Genomic DNA, 23,397 nt, shown 5'->3' with positions numbered 1-23,397 from the left:
AAAACCTTTTTTTATTATGTTATTAAATTGTTCTACTGTTCCTTAATATATAATTATGTTGAAAGGTGATAGAGAGAGACTAATGTCTCTATTACAACTATCAACTTTTACAATATTATTTACAGTAACAAGCTGGCAGAATCCTTAGCATGCAGAGCAGTATTTCGTGCATTCTTATGTTCTGAGTTAAAATCCCACTGAGGTCGACTTGGCATTTCATAATTTTGGGGTTTATAATATAAGTACCAGCCAAACACAAGGGTTGAGAGAGAGAGAGAGAGGGGGGGAGAGAGAGTGTGTGTGTGTATGTATGTTTACATATAAATTTATTAATATCTTTCTTAATCTAAATGTGATGAATGATGAATTTTTAACATTCCAGGTTGTTTGAATCTGTTAAATCATCCAACCCATGCCAGCATAGAAAACAGACATTAAATAATGATGATGATGGTTATGATGATGATAATGGTGGTGGTGGTGACGGTGTCACCGGCGGCAGCAGCAGTGGTGGTGGTTATGATGATGATCGTCATGACAACAAGGATGATGGCAACAGCAGCAATGACGACAATGATGATGGTGGTGGTGGTGATGGGGGTGGGGTGAAGATGAAGATGACGATAATGATGATGATGAGGAGGATGATGATGATGATGATATATATGTATATTTACATTTGAAGAGAAAAACTATCAATGTATACGTTGAAGAATTTTCAATCTCAGGCAGGGTTTCTTCAGTGAGTGAAGTAATCTTAAATGGTTTACTGTGATAATATCTGGAGCCAAAGACAACTTCTCTTACTTCATCGTGATCAACAGTATCTGAAGGCAAAGAAGAAATAACAGAATGGTATGAAAACAATCGAAGCCATTGTGTTGATTAAAAGAGTTAATGGATTACACTGATACTCTCTCTCTCTTTTACTTGTTTCAGTCATTTGACTGCGGCCATGCTAGAGCACTGCCTTTAGTCGAGCAAATCGACCCCAGGACTTATTCTTTGTAATCCCAGTACTTATTCTATTGGTCTCTTTTGCCGAACCGCTAAGTTACGGGGACGTAAACACCACCACCATCGGTTGTCAAGCGATGTTGGGGAGACAAACAGACACACAAACATATACACACACACACACACACACACACACATATATATATACATATATATGACGGGCTTCTTTCAGTTTCCGTCTACCAAATCCACTCACAAGGCTTTGGTCGGCCCAAGGAGGCTATAGTAGAAGACACTTGCTCAAGGTGTCACGCAGTGGGACTGAACCCAGGACCATGTGGTTGGTAAGCAAGCTACTTACCACACAGCCACTCCTTTATTGCTGTTGTTTTTCACTATTGCAACTGTTATGTCTCAAGCTACTGCTATCTAGCACCTTCAGATGATCTCTACTCAACCGCTACACATCCTTTATTTTTTTTATATTTTGCTTGTTTCAGTCATTGGACTGCAGCCATGCTGGAGCACTGCCTTGAAGGGTTTCAGAGAAATTAATTGATCTAAGCAATACATTTTTTAAAGCCTGGTACTTATTCTGTTGGTCTCTGAGGTGAAACTGCTAAGTTATGAGGACGTCAAGCAATGATGGGGGACAAGCACAAACACAAAGTCACACATGCACACACACACACATACAGAAAGAGAGAGAAAGAGAGAGAGGATGAATACTGCAGTAACTGACTATCAACAGTGTATATAAATGGCTATCTTTATTTAATATTGCTTCAACTGTGTTCACTAGATTAATATTCTATTCATTTATTTTTGCTCATAAATTAGATACATTACCTCTCATTAACCATAAGATGGGATTATTCATGGTTTATATCATATCAGCAGTGTTATATCATGTTCCTGCTTGAAAAATACTCCTTTCTTTTGTCTTTTTTATTTATTTATGCACCCTTTTAAATGGGCCCGGTTTCCCTGTTTCTATGGCGTATGTGTTCCCTCCCTAGCTGGACGGGACGCCAGTCCATCGCAGCATTACTCAAGAAACAGGAAGAAAGAGTGAGAGAAAGTTGAGGTGAAAGAGTACAACAGGGGTCGCCACCACCCCCTGCCAGAGCCTCGTGGAATTTTAGGTGTTTTCGCTCAATAAACACTCACAATGCCCGGTCTAGGAATCAAAACCACGATCCTCCGACGATGAGTTCGCTGCCCTAACCACTGGGCCATTGTCTAATCTAAGGAATTATAAAAACTTTTATTGCTGTTGTTTTTCACTATTGCAACTTATCTTATTCTTTTACTATTCAATGGAGATGGCAGGTTAAGCCTTTTGATACCGTATTTATTTTGAGATGCTCTGTGTTTCTTTCAATTAATTTTAAATATAACAAAGAATTTAGTAAAATAACTTAGATATCATTAAGTTAGGGGTAAGAACATAAATCGTGACTAAAGTTTGGTGGAAGATTTTAATCCAAAACTTATGAAAACAAAACATTTGTACTACAGAGCCAGAGGCGGTTTCAGCCGGTTTGGTATTGAAAGGGTTAAGCCTTTTAATACCAACCTACATGAGACTGGTTCTATGACACAAATTTACTGCTTTAAAGTAATCTAAATTAAAATCTTGCTAGTGACAGCTAAGCACTATGCTTCTGTGTAACTAAAAATTGTACATTGTTCTCTGGGTAATGTACAACTTCATTTAAGTGTGACCCATACGTACTATGTGGGTATATAGTATGCTTTTGTATAGTGGAACTGTGTACATTGCACTCTAATTTACAACAGGTTATTGTGTAAAGTGCAGTGTGACATTATGGGAATATTGCATTTTCCTCTCTTAACCAGTTCATTTTGGTATGCCTGTAGTCTTTGATGAGAACCATGATGAGTGTGGGCAAGATGGAATCCATTGTATTTATATTGATTTTACATTTTCTGATAGAAAGAGCAACAACATTTCCCTCATATCCAACCCTGCTCACTCAGAAATGTATATATTGGCTGCAGCCATACTAAATACACTATATCTGAAGAAAGGTAGGATGGTCATAACTGGAATGCCTTTGATTATAGATCTGCTCAATAAGAGATGGCCTAGGAATTGCCCATTAGCATTCAACTTATTCTGTCAAATGTAATGCTTAGTTGTTGACCCTGTTTTGATTTAATCATGCATTATCTCTTTGCTTTGAGACAGCGATGATGTGACTGTTTATTTCTAAAATGACATTGTAAGGTAGGTGTGAGAAGTCAGATCTGGCTAGCTTCAACATAAAACCGGTGACAATAATAACAATCACATAAATATACTATCATTTAAAACAATTTCACACTCAAGGATCAAGTTTGTGTCATTCTAATTCTCAACACATTTGTTATTGTTGATGTTAAACCTGAGGCCAACCTTGAGCAAGCAGGCTTATGATAAAGACATTCAAACCAGGGACTGTCTATCTCTTAGTTGTATGTAGGACTATAGTATCTAACATGTCCTTCGTTTTTAAAGCTGGTAGGATGTAATATGATATTTGAAGCTGTTTATAGAGAATCTTGCAATAATGATAAGAGACTACTTGAAGTGGAAAACTATTCTGAGCACATTAGTATCAAAAACACATTTGAAAACAAATAAATGAGCTACATACATTTTCGATCAGCATGTGAGGACATTACACTTTGAGAAGAATCCTTATGTTCTGTTGACTTAGTCTCAATTGCCTGAAAGTATTTATAAAGAAAATAAACAGATATACAAAAGCAAAATTATAAAAAATAATCACACACACACACACACACACACACACACACACACACACACACATATATATGCCATACCACAACTCCTTAATGGCATTGTAGTGGGTGTCATCATAACATACAGCTTGTCTTGGGATGTCAGAGCCCATCCCTCTCCAGGACTGACTACAATTGATTTATTCTAGAAGGAAAGATAGACAGAAAGAGTTCAAGAAAGTACAGCATTGACCTCAGTACAGGGCTAGTATTTTATTCATTGAGACCAAAAGAATTAAAGGCAAGGTTGGCCTCAGCAAGATTTAATCTTAAAGCACAAAGAATCAGAACAAATGCTGCAAAGCAATTTATATGACATCTCTACCAATTGGGATTTTTATATATATATATACATATGTGTGTATATATATATATATATATAGATATATATATATATATATATATACAAACAATATATGAGTATATGCATATATATGTACATGTATGTATATACGTTCATCCACATGTACATATAGATACATAACTGGGTACATGACGTGGCAAAAGAACAAGGACAAAAATGGTAAACAAGGTGCAACAAACAAGCAGGCCACATAGAAACATCCCCTTCATCAGCTGCCACCATTAAAACTCCGGCGTTTCAAAGAATTAAGGCAGTACGCATCGTTAAAATGGTTCTTCCCACGAACACAAATTAAATTGTTTTCGTGGAGGGTAGTGGCGGACGGAAAACAAGACAGGAAAACGAAACGGTGAAATAAACAAACAAAAAGGCTGTACAGCCAGACGTGAAGTGTGTATGTCTCGAACGCTGTGAAGCATGTACAGGAGGGGCAAAGAAGTACGTGCGAGCTTGGTGATTCCAAGAACGAAAAGAAATAGCAGCCGCACACACGTGACCAAGGCTGTGTGAAGAGAAAGAGTAGCAGAGGGAAAAGGAAGGGAGGAAGTAGAATAAAAGTGAGCAACGAGAGGTAGAGAGAGAGAGAGAGATAGTAGTAGTAGTAACGGTGAGAGGTGAAGGACGAGTAACAAGAGATAGAGAGAGAGAGAGAGAGAAGTAATATATATTAAGGTAATAAAAACCTGCTTCAGTCATGAATGACCATGGGATTGAACCTAGAAAGTTACCCTCTGAGGGTAACTTTCTAGGTTCAAGCCTGACAAAGTTGTTCATTTTGTGCTCTGTGTACAAGATGTGTAGCAGCCTTCTGAAACACTTGTGCTCAAATGTCTGGATTTTTTTGCTCCATGTCAGCTGTAAGAGTCCATCCCTCACACGCATACAGAAGGATCAAAGCCACCAGGGTCTTGTACACTATGAATTTTGTGGGAAAACTAATGGAATTGCTTTTCCATGTGTTGTTCAACAACACACACACATATACACACTCACAAATACATACACATAGCATAAACAATCTTATAAGAAACTAAATGTTATTACATTATCAGCAATGTTCATCTTTTGGATTGCTTTTAAGATGGAAGGAACATCAATATTTTGTTGAAATATTTCAGTAAAGCAAACTCCTTTGATTTTCAATCCTGACCTCAAGCTGTAAGTTTTACAATGAAGTAGCCAAACAAGTCTACTTTTATTTTGAGTAGATGACTCCCTGAAAAAAAAAAATAATAATAATAATAATAAATAGATAATATAGAAATAAAAAATGAATTTTATGCAATTTTATTACATTGAATTTTCTATGAATATATGATTTTAATGCAGTGCCTCAAATTTGTTTTACTCAGTGTGTACTTTAGAGCCAATTAAAACATTGTTTCATGCCTCTTCTACAAAGACAATATATACATACAAATATATATGTATGTATATCGTCGTCATCGTTTAACGTCCGCTTTCCATGGACGATTTGACTGAGAACTGGTGAAACCAGATGGCTACACCAGGCTCCAATCTGATTTGGCAGAGTTTCTACAGCTGGATGCCCTTCCTAACGCCAACCACTCAGAGAGTGTAGTGGGTGCTTTTACATGCCAACGGCACAAAGGGCAGTCAGGAGGTACTGGCAAGGGCCACGCTCGAAATGGTGTCTTTTACATGCCACCTGCATGGGAGCCAGTTCAGGGGCACTGGCAAAGATGTGTAAAAAATATATATATATATATATATATATATATACACAAAATTAAGGGATCAGCAACAGGTTGCTTCACCACATACTGAAGTTCAGAAATAGCAGCTAAATTGCTGAGACTCCAGCAGATGGCAATTACCTGCAACTCACATAGGCAAAACAAGAAGAAAAATAACGAACTAAACTAGTCATAGTTAATCATATACATGTTTCTGGTTTAGAAGGAAAAACTCTTCATTACCTCATCGGTATGATATTCCAGTTGCACATTCGACGATACTGGCAAATGTGCATGCATGACCGAGCGCCATCATAGCAATCGACACAGTTTGAAAGTATCTCCAAATCTACATAGGCGAGCCAGCCCATCATCTTCCCTCAAGAATTACCATGTACGACGCAGGCAGTACCGCAGAAAATCTGTGGTTTACTATCCGGGAGTGAATAGGGCTTGGTAAAAATTATTAATTATTAATTTATTAATAAATTAATATATTGATAATCCTTTACCCTTTTAATTGTAATATATATATATATATATATATATATATATATATATATATATATATATATATATGTATCAATAATTGAAAATATATCAACTTCTATGATAGCCCTATACTTACTTCAGATCACTGACTACTTGTATATTGTTTGTCAAGATAAATTCTTCTGTACCATTATTTTGATATGCAGCTTCCAAAAATGTTCTTTGTTCTATGAAAGAGAGATGATAATAATCATGATCACTATTTTATTTATGAAATTTTAGTCTGTTTGAATTACCATGAAATACCTTTTCGAATTACCATGGAAACCAGAAAAATGAAGCAGTTGCTGATCCTCTACTGAACCTCTACCAAGGCATTCCAACTGTGACAATCTCATCTTTTTAGAGTTATGTAGGGCTATATTGTGTCTTCATGAAGATGCAATGGCTCAGTGGTTAGAGTATCAAGCTTACAGCCATGAGGTTGTGAGTTCAATTCCTGGATTGAGCTATGTCATATTCTTGAACAAAACACTTTATTTCACATTGTTCCAGTTCATTCAGTGATGTCACAGGTGCTAAGCTGTAATCAGCCTTTGCTTTCCCCTCGGACAACATCAGTGGTGTGGAGAGGGGCAGATGGTATGCATGGGTGACTGCTGGTCTCCCATAAAGAACCTTGCTCAGACTTGTGCCTCAGAAGGTAACTTTCTAGGTGCAATTCTATGGTCATTCATGTCTTTTTAACTCCTTACTCCTAGGACTATATTATATAATGTATGTCCTTTCCTTAATAAAAACAATGGGACACTGTTTATGAGTATGAAGCTATATTATATTTTTAGCAGCAGCATTGATAAGAAGTTTGTTTCTTAGTCATGTGGTTTCAGGTTCAGTCCCACTATGTGAATCCCTGGGTAAGAATCTTCTACTAAGTGGTTTCAAGCAACATTAAGAATACAAAAGAAATGAATAAACTAAGCAATAAAAACAAGAGAATTAACTGACCAATTGAATCCGGATATAAGAAATATCCCAAAACAACATTTTTTAGGGACTGACATCTTACAATAATGTTGATACGTTCATCTCTGGTACTGATTTTATGCAATTTCTGTTTCAGTAGCATCCTGTCAAAATAAAATTATATATTTTATTATTTATTATATATATATCATTGTTTAATTGTTAAATGAATACATGATATCATAATATTATTAGAACAGACAGTTTCATGGAAAGAAAGTGTGGTGTCTTTTATCTATTATTTTTATTTGTTTTTGTCACTAGACTGTGGCCATCTGGAGCACCACCTTGAAAGGTTTTGTTGACCATATCGATACCAGTATTTATTTTTTGAAGGCTGTTACTCATTCTATCAATTTATTTTGGTGAACTGCTAAGTTACAGGGATGTAAACACACTAACACTGATGGTGAAACAGTGGTGGACAAATACACACACACACACACACACACAGATACATACATATATTTTTGATGGGTTTCTTTCAGTTTCCATCTACCAAATCCAATTACAAGGTTTTGGTTGATCAAAGGCTATTGTAGAAGAACCTTGCCTAAGGTGTCAAAGTTGGACTGAACCCAGGACCATGTGGTTGGGAAGCAAACTTATTACTACACAGCCACACTCACCTATGTCCATTAAGAAAATAAGAGCTGGTTATCAAATAAATGTAGGTGCTTTAGAACATGGTGTGGGGGGTGCACACATTTGTGTGTGTGGGTATCATCGTCTAATGTCCCTCTCCATGTTTGTATGTGTTGGATTGTTCAAAAAAGTCTAATGTGTTGGAGGGCCATGTGATGCTCCAATTTCTGTTTAAGCATGGTTTCTACAGCTTGACTCTCTTCGTAGTGTCAGCTTGCCACCCATTTTACAGAGTGTACTGAGTGCTTTTTTTCTATGGCACCATTACTTGTGTGTTTGCCTTGCAACTTGCAAGATTAAAGGGCTTTAATAAGACTCCTATAATAAGAGAGAGGGTATGATTATATGTGTGTGTGTGTGTGTGTGTGTGTGTGTGTGTGTGTGTGTGTGTATGATATTTACCACATGATCTACAATGAAAAAAATATGAGAAAGATATGATATATAATTTTTTCATGCAGGGGTTCCTTGAGACATGTAATTTGTTTTAAGGGTTGCGCAAGGGTAAAAAGGTTGAGAAACATGCCAGTATGGAAAACAGATGCTAAATGATGATGATGATGATGATTGTGACACAGTCAAAATTAGAGATACTTACTTCAGCCCAGCTGAAACTAATGAGTTCATGTTTGACACAGCACTTGTTGGTACAAGTTTAACTTCATTTTCACTGAAATTGTAAAATTCAAGATGAATTACAAAGAAGAATAAAGCAGCAACCTCTGGCAGAATTGTTATTGAGCCAGACAAAATGGTGAGCAGCATTTCTTTCAAAGCTTTAAGCTCTGAGTTCAAATTCTGCTGAGGTCGACTTTGCCTTTCATCCTTTCAGTGGGGCTCTTTAAAATAAGTACCAGCTGAACAGAGGAGTGAGGGATTGTAAAATTTCTTATCTCCTACCCCGAAAATTGCTTCTCTTGTATCAAAATTTGAAAGAAAAAAATAGTTACAAACAAGAATATTGGTTTCAAATTTTGGCACAAGGCCAGTAATTTTTGGGGTTAGTCAATTACATTGACCCAGTATACAACTGGTACTTATTTTATCGACACCCCAAAAGGATGAAAGGCAAAGTCAACCCCAGCAGAATTTGAACTCAGAATGTAAAGATGGATGATATGCTGCTAAGCATTTTGCATGGCATGCAAACAATTCTACCATATTGTCACCTTCATTACAAACAAGAATACTAATGGCCAGTGGAGTGAAGTCAGATTATATTTTCTAAATATTCTGTAAGGTTTATTGTCAAAATTACAGAAATGTTTACCACATTTCTGATGATTTTGTGGATTATTACCCTTCAGTTAGAACTTTTAGGAAAAGAAATGATAAAGAAATAATAAGAATTTTTTTAAATATTTCTTTTTACTTCCCTAACCCTAACCCTAACCCTAACCCATTCTTACAAAGAAAAAAAAAAAATTTTTTTTTGTCTCTTCCTTGTTTTAGTCATTGGACTTCAGCCATGCTGGAGCATCACCTTGAACAAATTGAGCAAGCACTTATTTTTATAAGTGTGTTACTTATTCTATCAGTCCCTTTTGCCAACCCATTAAGTTACAGGGAGGTAAATAAACTAACACTAGTTGTCAAGGGCTGAGGATAAGTTACAAACACAAACGTAAAGACATGCAGACACACATATAATATATATATATATATATATATATATATATATATATATATATATATATATATATATATATATATATATGTATATATATTATATGTGTGTGTATGTTATATGTGAGATATAATTTTCCAAACTGGAAAAAAAAAATGCTAAAAATATGATGTCTAATTTAGTAAACAATAAAAACTTACTTGTATATGTAGACATTATAATCAACTTTGTTATCTTGACATTTTTCAGCTTGAATATTTGAACAGTCCACCTATAAAGAACAAGCATACAGACATGCATATATATATATATATATATATATATATATATATATATATATATATATATATATATATACATATATATGTATGTATATATATATTAGGCCAAATGAGATAACAAATTCAAGGCTTTGGGGAGTTTTCAGGACATTTATAATGAAATAGTCTTACAGCTGTTTCTTGGACATTACGGTTATCCCTTCATCAGAGAGTGTGTGTGTGTGTATGTATATATATATATATATATATATATATATATGTGTGTGTGTGTGTGTGTGTGTGTGTGAGTGTGTATGTATATATATATATGCGTATATATATATATATATATATATATATATATATATATATATATATATATATATATATATATATATATATGTATATAAATATATATATATATATATATATATATATATATATATATATATATATATATATATATATATATATATATATATATATATATATATATATATGTATATAAATATATATATATATATATATATGTATATATATATTATTTTGCTTAAAAGAGTTCCAACACTGTCTGTTTTTTATGTTTTATTTATATTCCTGCAGAACTAATGTGGGGAATATACAATATATAATATGATATACAATATACAATATAAAATAAAATAAAATAAAAATGGATGGCACCATGAAAGAAAGTATTGAATGTAGATGAAATATTGAGTGTTCAATATAAAGGATCAAATATATAAATATATAAATATAAATATATATATATAAAGGCGACTCGAGTTTCAGGGCTATTTCCCTTCGTCATGGCCGGTATGACAGACTTTAACAGACTGTGTATATATATATATATATATATATATATATATATATATATATATATATATAAATATATATATATATATATATATATATATATATATATATACATATATATATATATGTGGCTCGTGTGTTCTCGTCTACGTTTGTTTGCAATGTCCTGTACCCAGATATGCACCTATACATACAGGTAGATGTCGGTATGCACATACCTGTACGTATATATGCATATACTCATTTACTACTTGTTTTTACATGATTGAACGCAGCATCTTCCAAATGTAAGTAGTTTTCGTAACTCATATCCTCCGACGCTACTCTATCTCTTTCTCTTTCCTTCCCCCCCTCGTTCTTCCTCTGTACTACTACGTATCTCGCTTTACCCCTCTCGTTCTTCCTCTGTTACTACTACGTATCTTTTTCCCCCTCGTTTTTCCTTTCTTTCTCTTTTCCTCTCGTTGCTCACCTATTCTTCTACTTCCTCCCTCTGTTTCTCTCTCTTCCCTTTACACCGGCATGGTCACATGCTTCCGGTCAATAATCCTTTCCTTCCTTGGCTTTCGCCAAGCAACGCACGCACCACTTTGTCCCTCTCGGGTCCGTGCCTCATCGCGTTCTTACACACATAATTTTTCTCGTCTGGCCGTAAAGCCTTTTCTGTTTGTTTTCCTGTCTTATTTTTTGTCCGCCACTACATTCCTCCATGGCTCGATTTAATTTGCGTATACAAATTTAATCTGCGATCCATGGGACGAGCCGTTTTAGCGATGCGTCCTGCCCAAGCTCGTTGAAACGCCGGTGTTAAAACGTGGGTGGCTGATGAAGGAGAATGTTCTCTATGTGGCTCGTGTGTTCTCGTCTACGTTTGTTTGCAATGTCCTGTACCCAGATATGCACCTATACATACAGGTAGATGTCGGTATGCACATACCTGTACGTATATATGCATATACTCATTTACTATTTGTTTTTATATATATATATATATATATAAATAAATATATATAAATATATATATATATAATATATATATATATATATATATATATATATATATATATATATATATATATATATACACACACACACATATATAAATAAATAAATGGAGTTAAACGCACGTCTTATTCAAATTCTTTTACTTCCGACATATGTTTCAAAGACAACATTGGTATTATTCCAATGAATAAAATGGTGTAAAACAATGTAATCTTCTCATCAGGGAAAGAAAGAAAGAAACCAAACTCATCAATAAGACATTTTAACAGAATGTGATGAATGTGTATAATGATGAACAGAACGCTATTAAGTTTTTTTTTTAAACTGTTAGAAGATGTAACGTCAAAGGTAGCCTATAGAAAGAGAAGGGGTAAAGGAAAGAAATAAGCAGAAAACTAATAAGGGAGAAATATAGAGCGATACGTGAATTAAAAGATCATAAACAAAATTTTTTTAATAACCTATCCTTACGACTTATGTGTCCTTCTAGCTCCGACATCGGTGTACTTAGTAAAAATATTCCTACCTTAGTTAAAAAATTAAAGCTTAGTTTATGGTCCAATTCATTGACTGGTTTAGTTCTATTACTAATAAGAGGAGCACCAAGAGTTTATCCAGTTTGACATTTCCAGTTTCTATTCCTCCATCAACCCAATAGTACTTAATAAGGCACTCTGGCTAGCTCACAACAAAGCTGGTCTCACCAGGGAAGAGATTAAAGTCGTGTTGACTGCCAGAAAATCTATCATAAAATTTGATAACAAACTGTGGGTCCGTAAAGATACACCCGATAGTTTTGATGTCACGATGGGAAGTCTCTGAATAAGTTACTAATTCAGCTTAAGTATCATTTCCACATTGTTTCAAGACAGCTTGGCAAAGAAGAAAGCTGCAGTGTAATGTTTATTGCTCTTATACATAATGAAATACCTCTGTTATCTGATATCTTGTGTGTGTGTGTGTGTGTGTGTGTGTGTGTGTGTGCGTGCGCGCATGCGTGCGTGTGTGTGCGTGCGTGTGCATGTGTGTGTGTGACTATCATTTGACAATTAACTACACCAAAATATAAACAAACTTGAAACTTACAATGCCAACTTTGAAATTGTATTTCAGTAAGACATTTGCTGCCAAATCATATTTTACCAAGAACTTTTGTGTTTCAATATCTGGAATTGAAATAAAAAATGAAAATTAAAAACTATTCAGCTATGCTAAACCAATTTTGGTAAATATTTAGTTACAGATCATCATCATCATCATCATCCAGTGTATTAAATCCAGGTTTTGTCTGTTAACAAGGATGGCCAGATCTACCTCAATGCCATAGCAACCATGGTAGGCAGGTGCAGTCCACTCCGACCTTTGGGCTGGCTTGTGCCTGGATGGACGGACGGACGGACGGACGGACGGACGGACAGACAGACAGACAGACAGACAGACAGACAGACAGACAGACAGACAGATGGATAGATAGATAGATAGATAAGCAGACAGATAGACAGAGAGGAAAGAGAGGGAGAAAGAGGAAGAGAGGGAGAAAGAGGAAGAGAGACAGAGGAAAAGAGAGAGAAAGAGAGGGAGAGAGAGAGAGAAGAAAAGAGAGTGAGAGAAATGAAGAGTTACACAGAAAAAAAATAAGCAAAGAGCAATGTATTGATGAGTAAAAGTGACAAAGAGAGAGAGAGAGAGAGAGAGAGAGAGAGAGAGAGAGAGAGAGAGGCAGAAAAAAAATAAAAAAGAGAAAAAAATGACATACCTGTATAGAGAACATAGTACAACATACGAGGACGTTCCTCTTCCTCAAATTTTGCTATATCTGGTACATGCTCAGTATATTTCATTTGCAGATTAATACTTGCAGAAACATTTAGAAACAATGTCCCAAACAGAACTGCTAAAGCAAACATCCTTAACATTGCAAAAGCCAGCAAGTAATTTTGGAATATTTTTTTATCCTGCACCAGGTTTTATCAAACTGCTTCACAAAGGACCTGTAAATCATAAATATTTTCTTTATTGTTTAATATTTATTTGTTTAATACTTAAAAAATATACACCATGTAAATTTCAAATTGTAATGTAATGCTCTAAGTAGTTTAGAGGTGGTATCAAAAAGCTCCAGGTGTAGTTATATTTAATATAAAATAACATACTTACCTAAGTTTTAGCATCATCATCATCATCCTCATCATCGTTTAACGTCCGCTTTCCATGCTAGCATGGGTGGGACGATTTGACTGAGGACTGGTGAAACCAGATGGCTACACCAGGCTCCAATCTGATCTGGCAGAGTTTCTACAGCTGGATGCCCTTCCTAACACCAACCACTCCAAGAGTGTAGTGGGTGCTTTTATGTGCCACCGGCACGAAGGCCTGTCAGGCAGTACTGGCAACGGCCACGCTCAAGATGGTGTTTTTTTCGTGCCACCTGCACAGGAGCCAGTCCAGTGGCACTAGCAACGACCTCAATCAAGTGATTTTTCACATGCCACCAGCACAAGTGCATTCGAATTAGTCACCTTGCACAGCAACATACCTGTTGTATTTCCCTCGGGTGACTCGCAAAGATAACACAACGAGTTATACAAATTTAATTATTACATTTATTATTCAATTACATACAAAGAACGCACTCACCCAATGTTCGTTATGAATAAACAAAAGTCATGTCCGCCATATATATTTCAATGACATTTTACTACGACAGTCCCACAAGACAACAACAATGAAACAATGAACTCAGACGAACCACAGTGACACACGGAACGTCAGACGAATTACATATCTAACAGTCCATATTACATATCTAACAGTCCAGCATTTCTGCCACTTTTGGAATTCGGTCTGAAAGTTATTTTCTGTAAGTGAGTCGAGGACCTTCTGCGATTTGCTCTGGATCTCAACAACAGTCATAAAATGGCAACTTTTGAGCTGTATTTTAGTCTTGGGAAAGAGATGGAAGTCCGTGGGTGCAGAAGCAATACTATGTTGTTTTTGGTGTGTAACTCATGAGTGAGAAGAGCTCAATGACAGGGTACATTGGCATCATGAAGAATTCAATCCTACACCCTCCACAGATCCAGTCGCTTTCACCAAATGTTCTCCCTCAAACACTTTAAAATGTTACAGTAGAATTCTCGATTGATAGTCTGGCCCTGGAGGATGAATTCACGATGCACAATACCACGTATGTCAAAAAGGAAATGATGAGCATGCTCTTAATTAGGCTGCAGCTCTGTGGTGCTGTTTGAAGTGCCTGTACCACTCGAAACATTGCATACAACCCATTGCTTTGTCACCGTAAGCTTGCCAAAGAATGCTTGATGTTTCTGTAGCAGACTTTGCAAGTTTAGTGCAAAATTTCGCGTTGGCTCTTTGTTCCAGCTTCCTGTCCATGACAAAATCGCAGACTACAACATACACGTGATCACAAAAACATTAATTTCATAATTTCATGACTTGCGAAGTAAACACAGAGATGTCACTCAGCATATTTCCTCTTGAAGGTCACTGCTAGCTCACACTGCACACACTACCATGTGCTGTCGTCTGTCTCTTTATATTTTTTTCTTTCCTTGTTTCTCTCCTCATTTCTTTCGGTGTTCCTTTCTGTTGAAGAGCGTAGGCTCGAAACGTCAAAGACATTCTCTATTCCCGAGCATTATACTAATACATTCATTTGTTGTTTGCCCCACCTGTCTTCGTCTGCTGTTTTTTCGTGAATTCTCCTACATATATATATCTATCTATCTACATATATATATATATATATATATATATATATATATATATATATATATATATATATATATATATATATATATATATATATATATATATATATATATATATATATATATACATATATATGTATATATATATATATGTAGTGAAACTACCTATCGTCACTAGATACAAAACTGCTATCGCCATTCTTCTCATTTAAATATAAATAAACGCGGGCGTAGCAGAGAACCCATTCCTTGTCATCACGTGACTGATCATTATTCGAATCGGCAACTTCTTCGAACCGTTCCCGCCAGAACGCAAACTGACCAATCACAGCCCTTAATAAGGTCACGTGATAGTGTTTTTCTATCACCCTCTGGGAGCCCCCTTAACTCCTTAAATAGAGCAACTCATACCCAACAAATTTGTCTCGGTCCAGTTTCTCTTTGAGATCTGTTCCGTGTACCACACGACAGCAGCAGCAACAATTAGCCAGCGACCACTTCAACAGCTTCGTCCAGCCAACGATGACCACCGCCGTCGCCACATCAGCAACAAGAGTCTACGACTACTATCCAGCAACATCGTCATGACCAACACGATTACTACCAAGCATCAATCTCCACCAGCGTCAACACGACTTTCTATGTACACCAAACTAAACCACCGCGGCACACATCTCTCTCTTCGATTCTGTTAGGTGACTTAGCTTCTCCACGATAATAAACAGACAAGAGATTTCAGCCTGCGATAAACGTCTGTCCTCAAGGCCCTGGCATCGAAGCCAAAACACAACTAGTGATAAGCTCTGCCAAACGACGAACGACGAACATCTGTATAACAAGAATCACGGCCCGGCATCGATGTCACGACATCACAACTAGTGATCAGCTCTGCCACACTCAGCCTCCTCACTTTCACATACAGAACTTTTCCTATAGTGTACTAAAGAACTGGTATAATTGCTCACGTGTTATTGACTCTCTTTCCATCTGCTGTAATAACTCACACACATGTATCACTCACATACACACTTTTCTTTGTATGACGGCCTGTCTTTGATTAATGTCGCATTCACACTCACACACAAACATACATCTTTAACGCTACAGTAAATATCTCTGTTATTCATCTAATACGGTTGTGGTCTTTCATTACTGGTCATCTATGTTATCGTCGTATAACATATCATGTATATCATCTTTGATATATATAATTTTGTGTTCGACCGTGTGACACGTGTAAATAAAAGGAGTCCTCTGTTTTTCCATCCGTCACCATTTCTCCTTTTTGAGTTCGCACGGTCGTACTTATATATATATATATATATATATATATATATATATATATATATAAAATACAAAAGGGGACAAAGACGCAAAACATCCAGACAGTTAGGTGATACAAAAAAGGGGGACAACAAAACATCCAGATTGACGATACGAAGAAAACAAGGACGGATCATTTGGAGTTTTCTTTCCTCAGTCGAGTTCCAGATTATCTTTGCAATATATGTATGTATGTATGCATGTATGTATGTGTTATAGCCAATATATATAAACATTGGTTGGCTGGTTGGTTGATTAATTCTTTTCCAGTCAGAGTTCACAGCATATAGTGATAAGAGTAAAAAAAGTAATAGAGAGATACAGAAAGAGTTAACACAAAAGTTGCAGCATGAGTGTTTGCTGGCAAATAGTAATAGAATGCCACACATACGATGAGAGGGAAAGAATCATTGAGGAGGAGATGGGGAAGATGGAGGCAGTAGCAGAGTAGTTTCGACGGATAAATATATACACGTATGTGTGAAACAAGAGCTGTGAGTTGGTGTGACAAATAACAATTAAAAAAAAAATTAAAAATCCATTTACATATTCATATTCATATATGAATATACATATTCAAATAGAATATATAATATAGTATATATATCTTTTAATGAAATGAAAATTGCCAGCATCATTAAAAAAGAAAATATATGAGAAGCAAATTTATTGGTATGGCTGCTTGGTAAGTTATTTTTAAAAAATATTACTTTAAGAAGTTCTAGATGACAAACGATGGTATATTTCTCAAAAGTATTTTTTTTTCCTCAATGTAATTATAATGTACATCATCAAAACGTATGAGGAAACAGAGGTGCATAAAATATCTGCCCAACCCCAATTTTTTCTACATTAAATTCCAAAATGGTTGTAATCTACATCATCAGAGAGATTTTTGTTGAAGCTTTCATTAAAAATAAAACAAACTATTTTTCAAAAAGATTTGAGGAAACAAACTTGCGATGAAGCACAATTCTGTAATTATGCTGAAGGGGTAATTCGGGTTTAAGCACCCTATATAACCCTGCATAACTTTTTTCTTTTTTAAAGTTTTCAGAAAATTTTGCAAATTTAAATTCTACACACGTGAATTCATGTGTGTGATTTAAGGGCGATTTAGCTGTTGTTTTTTTGCACATCCCACGACCACCTGATACTTTCCTTGTTTCTTTGTCACTTTGACATATATTAATATTTTTCAATATTTTTCTTATAAACACATTTAATAGAATGATGATGCACCCAAGAGTGCTCTATCGTTGGGATCTAAGCAAGAAAATTCAAACTGTCTGTATTTTAAACACTGATTTTTTTTTTCAAATCGAATGAATAGAAATTTTAAGATTTATGGTAGGAATAGGCTTAAAAACTTCTTTTTTTTCATAATCGTACTAATTCCTGTGTGTGGAACACAAATTCGCAAAAATTTTCCGAAAATTCCCTAAAATTAAAAGGTTATGATGGGTTATATGGGATGCTTAAACCAGAATTCCGCTATGGTGGATTCTTTGGATAATATGATTCTAGACACACTATCTAAATAAATGACGTGATAGTTACGGTTGGAGCGCATTTTATCCTAATTTTGCTTAGTCAGGGTAGATTTCAAGTTAAACAGAAGCAGCAGTAGCAACAACAACAACAGATAAAAGACATTTAATATTGTGATCATGGCTACGATGTCTTTGAAATAAAAGACGTAAAAAATGATAATGGATGAAACGTCTTGTATCATAACTTTGTTAGATAAAGATGGAGCTGGAATTTAATAACCACCAGCACAAGAACAAAATCTTAATTAGATAATGTTTTCTGTTGCAAGTTTAGAAGTGTTTTTTTAAGACAAGACTTTGTTGCTTACCTTATTTTATCTTGATCCAGTTAAGACTAATGCTGAGTCGTCCCTCGGGTTATTATTGCTGTCTCTTTATATTTCTATCACCAATGAAATTACTTCTATAGAAAATTGTTATTCTTTATTGCAGCAGTTGAATGCCCTTTTGTGCGATTATGTTTGGTTTAATGTACGCAATGACTGTCGTGTGTGTGTGTGTGTGTGTGTACATATAACGACGTTCGTAGATACATATGTACGTATGTCATTATTCAGTTTTCCTTCAAGATTTCTTGCCAATAGAGAAAGAGCTGGCTTCTAATCTAGATCCAAAGCTCTTTTATTGGAATTTCAATATCAGAAGGGTATTTTTGTATGTATGTATATGTGTAGATTTATATATCAGCTTTCGAATCAGCTTTCTCCTTTTGGTTTTGAGAAGCCCATTTTCTCAAGATTGGTATTTAGGCAGCGTGTTACATATCCCAGTGCCCCAATAATCCCAGAAGTCTCTAAGTGTAGGTTTATCCTTCCTCTGAATTGCTTTCATAAGTTCTCATAGTTATCACACCTTCATTCATTGGATGGAACAAAAAAGTTGCATTCTTCGGAATATGTTGTACTTTCTCATTAAAAGAACGCTCACTTAAGTTCACTGGATAGCTTGGTGTGGAGATGCGTGGTGTAGTGTTTAGGGTCTTGCACTCATTATCGTAAGATTGTGCTTTCGATTCTGGGACTGGGTGATGCATCGTGTTTTGATCAAAACAGTTTATTTCACGTTGTTCCAGTCCTCTCAGCTGGCAGAAGTGAATAATCCGGCGACGGACCAGCGTCCAGTGCCTCGCCCCCATTTGGGGAAAAATTACCTATGTCGGTCAAGGAGCAAGAAGCGCCACTGTTGAGGCGCAATTCGAGAACGCTGAAACAGCAAAGGAAATATCTACTACTACTCTAAAACATTAATAAACTAGAAAAGCACTTGGAGAGCGCAGACCTCCGCCAAGCAGCTCATTTCCACCCATATACACGCATGCTGAAAATCGCCCAATTTCCCAAACCAACGCCGGCAAAAACATAACCTCCTTCAATACTTATCTCGACCATTGTCATCAACACTGTCTCTGCTTTCACCACAGTCACCGTCAAAACTACGATCACCACAATCAGTTTCTATACACAGTTGAAAATCCATTATCCGATACTCATGGGACCGAGACTGTTGCAGATTTTTGATTTTTCTAATTTCGGAGTGCTTTATTAAAAAAAAAATTGCATCTACAAAACGGAACAGTTTGAGGATAGAAACCAGGTCTAAACACAATAGCTTATAGACATACTCTGAATGTAGTTCTATATAAATCTGTAGTAACGCCTGCGCATGCGTAGTCTTACGCATGCGTAGAATTAAACAAGCAAGCGTTTCCCGCTCAATTCATTCTCTTTCTCGCTGGCCAGCGATTGAGCATGGACGTGTGTTTAAAGCTGTCTCTACATCTTTCGGTCTTATACCTCGACAGCTCGTTATTCTCACCTCTAAAGATGTATGACTAAAGATATGTATGTTTTACCACCTAAATAAATGTTGTTTGAGTTGTTTAGTCTGGAGTTCAGCGTTCCGTCTATTTCTTTAATTTTATAGTAGAAAGTCAGGTATACAATCTAAAGATGTATAACCCACTTTCTACTAAAGTGGTGACCCCGACGAAGAAAAAACGCAGCATGAACTACGGATTACCAACTTATAACTGGTGAACCTCGACTAAAGAACAAATACGGCCATGGAGACTGACTCATTACCAACATCTCCAACCATAGTCAACACGACTCAACAAGAGCGGTTTTTATTCTCGTCTCTGTTAGAGTGGATTTTTTCCACTCACGAAAAACAGACAGGAATCATTACCACTGACAACATCATTACCACCACACATACAGAACACAGCTATAGCAGTTCCTGCGCCGACGTCTTCATCAATGTACTCTATCTCGGTGTTTTGGGATTTTTCGCAGTCTATACTACAGACACTTTCACTTGTTCTGTGTTTTTTTCTCACACACACACTTGTGCACTCATACATATTCTTTCCTTTCAGGGAAAACAAACTCTCAGACTTTTACATCGCGTGATTCCAGTTTCCTGGACAGTTGTCATCATGGTTGTTTTGTCATTTCATTTATACGTTGCATGCATGTATTTCACAAGTGTACATTTCATTTCTTTGAATTTTCTTTGTGTGTGTTTGTACCACATCTTGTGGGTGGTTTTTCAGTGGCTATCCTGGCGAGGGAGCTCTGTTGTAACGCCTGCGCATGCGTAGAATTAAACAAGCAAGCGTTTCCCGCTCAATTCATTCTCTTTCTCGCTGGCCAGCGATTGAGCCTGGACGTGTGTTTAAAGCTGTCTCTACATCTTTCGGTCTTATACTCGACAGATCGTTATTCTCACCTCTAAAGATGTATAACTAAAGATATGTATGTTTTACCACCTAAATAAAAGTTGTTTAAGTTGTTTAGTCTGGAGTTCAGCGTTCCGTCTATTTCTTTAATTTTATAGTAGAAAGTCAGGTATACAATCTAAAGATGTATAACCCACTGGACTACCAACTTTCCTATAAATCTTTAACAATTTTTTTTATACTTAAGACCATCAGAAATGTTAAGATATCAGCCTCTACCTACGTTGCCATGCTTTGATTAAAAGGTTACAGCATAGATTAGATTACTTAGATAAGTTTCGGCCGAAGTTGACTCAGTCCATGTCTAATTTAATAGAACCACATGGAAGAGATACACAGTCAGCTCTAGGGAACCGTAGCCCATTCAAGCAGAGGGTTATTGTTTTCAGAGACATATGTGGGTGGTTTATCTGGTATTTGTTGGGGGTAATCATCAAGGGATCGTTTGAATGCCTTGAAGTTACTTTCCTCCTTTATGTGTGTCTGGCATGATGTTGAAGAGAGCAGGACCAATTGAGGTGAAATAGTTCTGTTATAGTGTTGTGATACGACACGAACATTTCTGTAGTGGACGGATGGCACGGGGGCCAAGCCTCGGACGAACTTTAAAGATGGGTAATGTTGATGGAATATTTACCACAACATACAGATGATATAGAGCTCACAGCGGTGGTGGAGGGAGCAAAGCCTGAGCTTTTTTGAGTCGATCCCGACAGTCAAGGCTCGTCATGTCATCCTCTGCAGACCTCCGCCAAGCAGCTCATTTTAAATAGATACGCGAGTAAAATTACTAATAGTGAAACGAAAATAAACTTTGGAAACAGCAACGCCACCATAGGTTATGTGGAAACGATGAACGTGTTTTCAAGGGAGATAATCAAAGAACGTAACATTGTAATACTTCATGTAAAGTAAACATAACAAATGAAAAATCCTTCAAGAATCTATAAAGATTCCCAGATCACTACCGAAATTTCATCATCTGTTCCTTGTGTCATTACCAACTTTTCCTGCAAGTTTCATCAAATACCGTTTACAACTTTTTGAGTTATTTTGCACATAGACGGACAGATGGACAAACCAACGCCGATGAAAACATAACCTCCTTCCTTGGCGGAAGTAATAATTTTGCTCCTGACCTACCTAGGCAGGAGAACAACAAAAATAACTATAGAGGAAATACCAGCTGGTTACGACGTAACAGGGATGGCAGCGGCCGTAATTTACGACGCAGAGGAGGAGATAACAATACTCCGGATGAAAAACAGAGAGGCTCTAAACTGGAAAGGTCAAACACTTGAGATGGTGATTCAAGCCTCAAATGACTTGTTTGAATCGAGGCCAGACCGCATTTTTATAGAGGAGGGCCTGAGCGATAGAATATCAGTCGAGGGACGTAGACCCAGATATATTAAATGCGGAGAAAAAGGCACGTCCGCTCGGACTGCGAAAAAAAAACAACAGAAAAAGGCTGAAGTCCCTCCCCAAAAGGAAAGTAGTAATAAAGCGACGGAAAGCGTCACAGAAAAAGCGGAAGAAAGGAATAAGCAAAACGTAGAAAACACACAACAGATGGAAGCCGAAGAGGAAATGGAATTTACCACAGTGACTTCACATAAAAGAAAACACCCATGCCCCAGATTCCCCTCCCCTGACAAAGAAAACATCTACATAAAACGCAAACACACAGAGAAAAACTCCCCAATCCACCCCCAAGTCGAAACCCGACACCAACCCCATCCCTAAAAAAGCACCAGGAGAAAGGATTGTGAATTACAATGAGAAAAATGAGTTTCTAGCGAGAATATTAACTGCGCATCATAAATCGTATATTCTTCAACCAATACAAAGTATGCCACCAAATATACAGTTGGCAAGGATAGAAGCAGACCTATTCAAACAATTTAAAATGAAATACTCGCAGGACATACAAGATGTTAGCCAAAAAATGGCCAACAAAGGACTTGTGCTTTGCCCAGCGGCTACACCAGCAGCTACACCTCAGAAAGAAAAGGTTGGGGAGGTTGGCGAATTCGTGCAATCCCTCCCCAAACTTAAAATGTAAGTTTATTTTTCTCATGGAGATTAAGTTATGTTGTATAAATGTTCGTGGCCTGGAGTCGAAATGGAAGCAAACTTGTCTCCTGGACGACCTCAGTTAACTAGAAATTGACATATGTGTAGTGACTGAGTCCAAGTTGAACGGGCCACAGGCGTTATCACCTCTTCGAAATGGCCATAAGAAATTTATTTCTCCTAGTTGACGGGGAGGCGAGGGCGTGGTGGCATTATTCAGAAAAAAAAACTTGGACGTACAGGTAAGTACAGTACCTGGGTAAGT

The 23,397-nt window shown here is 36.4% G+C and overlaps 1 protein-coding gene across 2 annotated transcripts in view; it reads right to left on the bottom strand.

Annotated features, from left to right (window-relative positions):
* Nucleotides 1-18,694, bottom strand: part of LOC106874231 (thioredoxin domain-containing protein 16) — a 35,930-nt gene extending 17,236 nt beyond the window's left edge. The window contains exons 1-10 of one of the 2 annotated variants that reach the window (XM_089353859.1): nt 18,625-18,694; nt 13,463-13,697; nt 12,793-12,872; nt 9,820-9,890; nt 8,591-8,662; nt 7,330-7,451; nt 6,458-6,548; nt 5,177-5,348; nt 3,621-3,693; nt 678-827 (exon numbers count right to left, since the gene is read on the bottom strand). In XM_089353859.1, the coding sequence (XP_089209985.1) occupies nt 678-827; nt 3,621-3,693; nt 5,177-5,348; nt 6,458-6,548; nt 7,330-7,451; nt 8,591-8,662; nt 9,820-9,890; nt 12,793-12,872; nt 13,463-13,622 (991 nt within the window). In that variant the 5' untranslated portion in view covers nt 13,623-13,697; nt 18,625-18,694. Of the gene's footprint in view, nt 1-677; nt 828-3,620; nt 3,694-5,176; nt 5,349-6,457; nt 6,549-7,329; nt 7,452-8,590; nt 8,663-9,819; nt 9,891-12,792; nt 12,873-13,462; nt 13,698-14,343; nt 14,399-18,624 lie in introns of those variants that run through there. The other variant, XM_089353861.1, reaches the window with a different exon arrangement.
* Nucleotides 18,695-23,397: the final 4,703 nt, after the last annotated feature.

This window comes from Octopus bimaculoides, chromosome 1 (genome assembly GCF_046866305.1).
Source record: "Octopus bimaculoides isolate indiv1 chromosome 1, ASM4686630v1, whole genome shotgun sequence".
In the NCBI taxonomy this organism is placed as follows: Eukaryota; Metazoa; Mollusca; class Cephalopoda; order Octopoda; family Octopodidae; genus Octopus; species Octopus bimaculoides.
The sequence above is the reverse complement of the archived record's forward strand: the minus strand, read 5'-3'. Positions and strand labels throughout refer to the sequence as shown.